Raw genomic sequence first — 2,185 nt, 5'->3', positions numbered from 1 at the left:
AGCGGTCTACCCCCGCGCGGGCACCACCTGCCCCAGCACACCAAGCCGCCCTCACACACGGGGGCAACCCTGATGGCTCTGGGCACATTGCCCTGCAAGCGGTGGCCCAGCAACCCCTGCCCTGGGACCCGGCACCCAGCCAAACCCAGACTTACAGGTTCTCCCACTCCCTGCCAGGAGCACGATGGGGCCGGTGCAGTGGGAGAGAAAGAGAGAGAAGAGATGAGCTCCGGGCGTGCATGCTGGGTGCACACCCCAAGTCCCCACAGCACATGCTGCCCAGGCATCCTGTCCCTCACCAGCACAGGTCTGCACAGGGCACCCCAACCCACGTCCCACCCAGCCCCTCCGCAGGAGTGAGCTCAGGGCACCCAGGCTGCCAGACACCCCCTCAGAGCAAGGACCAAGCTGGTGCTGCCAGGGCTCTGCCTGCACCCGCCTGGCTGGGGTAGGCAGGAATGGCCAGGGATGTGGGGCACGGGTGAGATGGGGTAGCAGCATGTGGGGCCATACGGCTTCATGTTGAAGAAGTCCTTGATGCCCTCGGGGCTGACAGGGCTCTTGCTCTTGTTCTTTTCAGCGACAGACTTCTCCTTGGTCCAGGTGAGATGCACCTTCTCGGGGGCCGTCTCCACCTCGTCGCCAGGGGACTGGGAACTGCTGGAGAAGGTGGTGGCGTTTTTGTCGTGGATAAGCTGGACCTGCAGAGAGGAGAGGGGCACGGTGGGCAGGGGCCAGGGCCAGCCGCCTGACCAGGCCCCATCTTGGTGCAGCCCCTCACCTCCTCCTCCGGCTTCTCCTCGCCATCGCCCACCTGCTCCTCGGGGACGCTCAGGCGCAGGCGCGTGTTGGCCGGGTTCTTGCGCCGGATGGAGCCACGGGACTCGTCCGTGATGCTCTGGATCTGAGCGGGATGGGGTCAGCAAGGGGAGCGGGGCAGAAGAGGGCTTGGCCAGGCAGATCCCAGCCTGCAGCCCCAGCTCCCTGGCAGGATGAGCTTGCAGAGCTGTGGGGCGGCTTGGTTGGCAGCACAGCCACCACAGTGGCGGGGTAACTGGATACCACCCAGGCTGTCCTGCATCCTCCCCTCCCGCTCCCGCTCATTCTTGGTGAGGTGCATTTGCTTGAGGATCTGGGAGCGCTGCTCCATCACCAGCGTCTTCTCGTAGGTATAGGCAGAGATGTCGCTCTCATGCTGTGGGAAGGATGAGAGTAACCATGGGGCAGATTGAGCTGCACCCACTGCTCCCAGTCTGGCCCTGCATGTCTCTGTGGACCTGTGTGTCTCCATGATGCTGCACATCCCTGTGGTGCTGTGTCCCACTGTGGAGCTGTGTGTCGTCCCCGTGGTGCTGCATGTCCCTGTGGTGCTCCATGTCCCCCCATGGCAGGGTCTGTGTGGCTCTCCTGCAGCAGCATCCCAGACTGCGGCACGCACCCCATCCCAGCACTCACCATCTCCACCACCTCCACCTCTGCAGTGATGCGCAGGTGGTAAAGGAACGTGGTCAGGTCCTTCTTCATCTGGATGCTGTTGTCATCCATCTGCGCCACCGTGAAGATACGCATCTTGCACTTGCGCCAGACCTGCGAGGGAGGGAGGCATGGGCACAGCTCAGCGGGGAGGGTCCCGGCCCCAGCCCTGGCCCCTGCCCCACACTGCGTGTCCCGAGCTACCTTGTGGTGCCGCAGGAGGAAGGGCAGCAGCATGAGCATCCCCCCATCGTGGACAATCCACCAGACATCAATGTGGCCCTCCGAGAACCGCTCCTGGTTGCCCGGGAACATGGCAACGTTCTTGGCCACCAGCAAGGCCAGGTGCCCAGCCGTGGTCTCTCGCACCAGTTCTGGGAGGGGAAGGGCCATATCAGCTGGGGCGGCTCACAGCCCCTCCACCAGCCTAGTGGCACCCACCCTCCACGGTGCCTACCGATGAAGTTCCTCCAGGTCTGGTGGTCCTCCTTCTGGCGCCAGCTGCGGGGCCAGCCCACCAGCACCGTGTTGTGCTGTAGCCCCCCCAGCCCGCTGGACTGGATGAGGTGGGACATGCCGTCCCGCAGGTTGGAGGAGATCACCACCTGGCAAAAGCCCTTCACCTTCTCCGCTTCCATCAGACGGCGGATGGACTAGTGGCAGGAGACGGGGGTCAGACACTGCAGGGCTTGGGACGGGCACCTGCTGCAGC

At 64.4% G+C, this 2,185-nt stretch overlaps 1 protein-coding gene across 1 annotated transcript in view; it reads right to left on the bottom strand.

Annotated features, from left to right (window-relative positions):
• The window catches only part of LOC104624127 (solute carrier family 12 member 5), a gene marked incomplete at its 5' end in the record, with an annotated part of 5,888 nt that overhangs the window by 1,300 nt on the left and 2,403 nt on the right, over positions 1-2,185 (bottom strand). The window contains 7 exons of the mRNA XM_010291412.1: positions 156-170; positions 514-701; positions 782-906; positions 1,090-1,195; positions 1,456-1,587; positions 1,678-1,847; positions 1,931-2,126. Coding sequence (XP_010289714.1) covers positions 156-170; positions 514-701; positions 782-906; positions 1,090-1,195; positions 1,456-1,587; positions 1,678-1,847; positions 1,931-2,126 — 932 coding nt within the window. The remainder of the gene's footprint in view (positions 1-155; positions 171-513; positions 702-781; positions 907-1,089; positions 1,196-1,455; positions 1,588-1,677; positions 1,848-1,930; positions 2,127-2,185) is intronic.

Source organism: Phaethon lepturus, unplaced genomic scaffold (assembly GCF_000687285.1).
Source record: "Phaethon lepturus isolate BGI_N335 unplaced genomic scaffold, ASM68728v1 scaffold31107, whole genome shotgun sequence".
In the NCBI taxonomy this organism is placed as follows: Eukaryota; Metazoa; Chordata; class Aves; order Phaethontiformes; family Phaethontidae; genus Phaethon; species Phaethon lepturus.
Note: the sequence above shows the minus strand (reverse complement) of the source record. Positions and strands in the feature narration are given on the sequence as shown.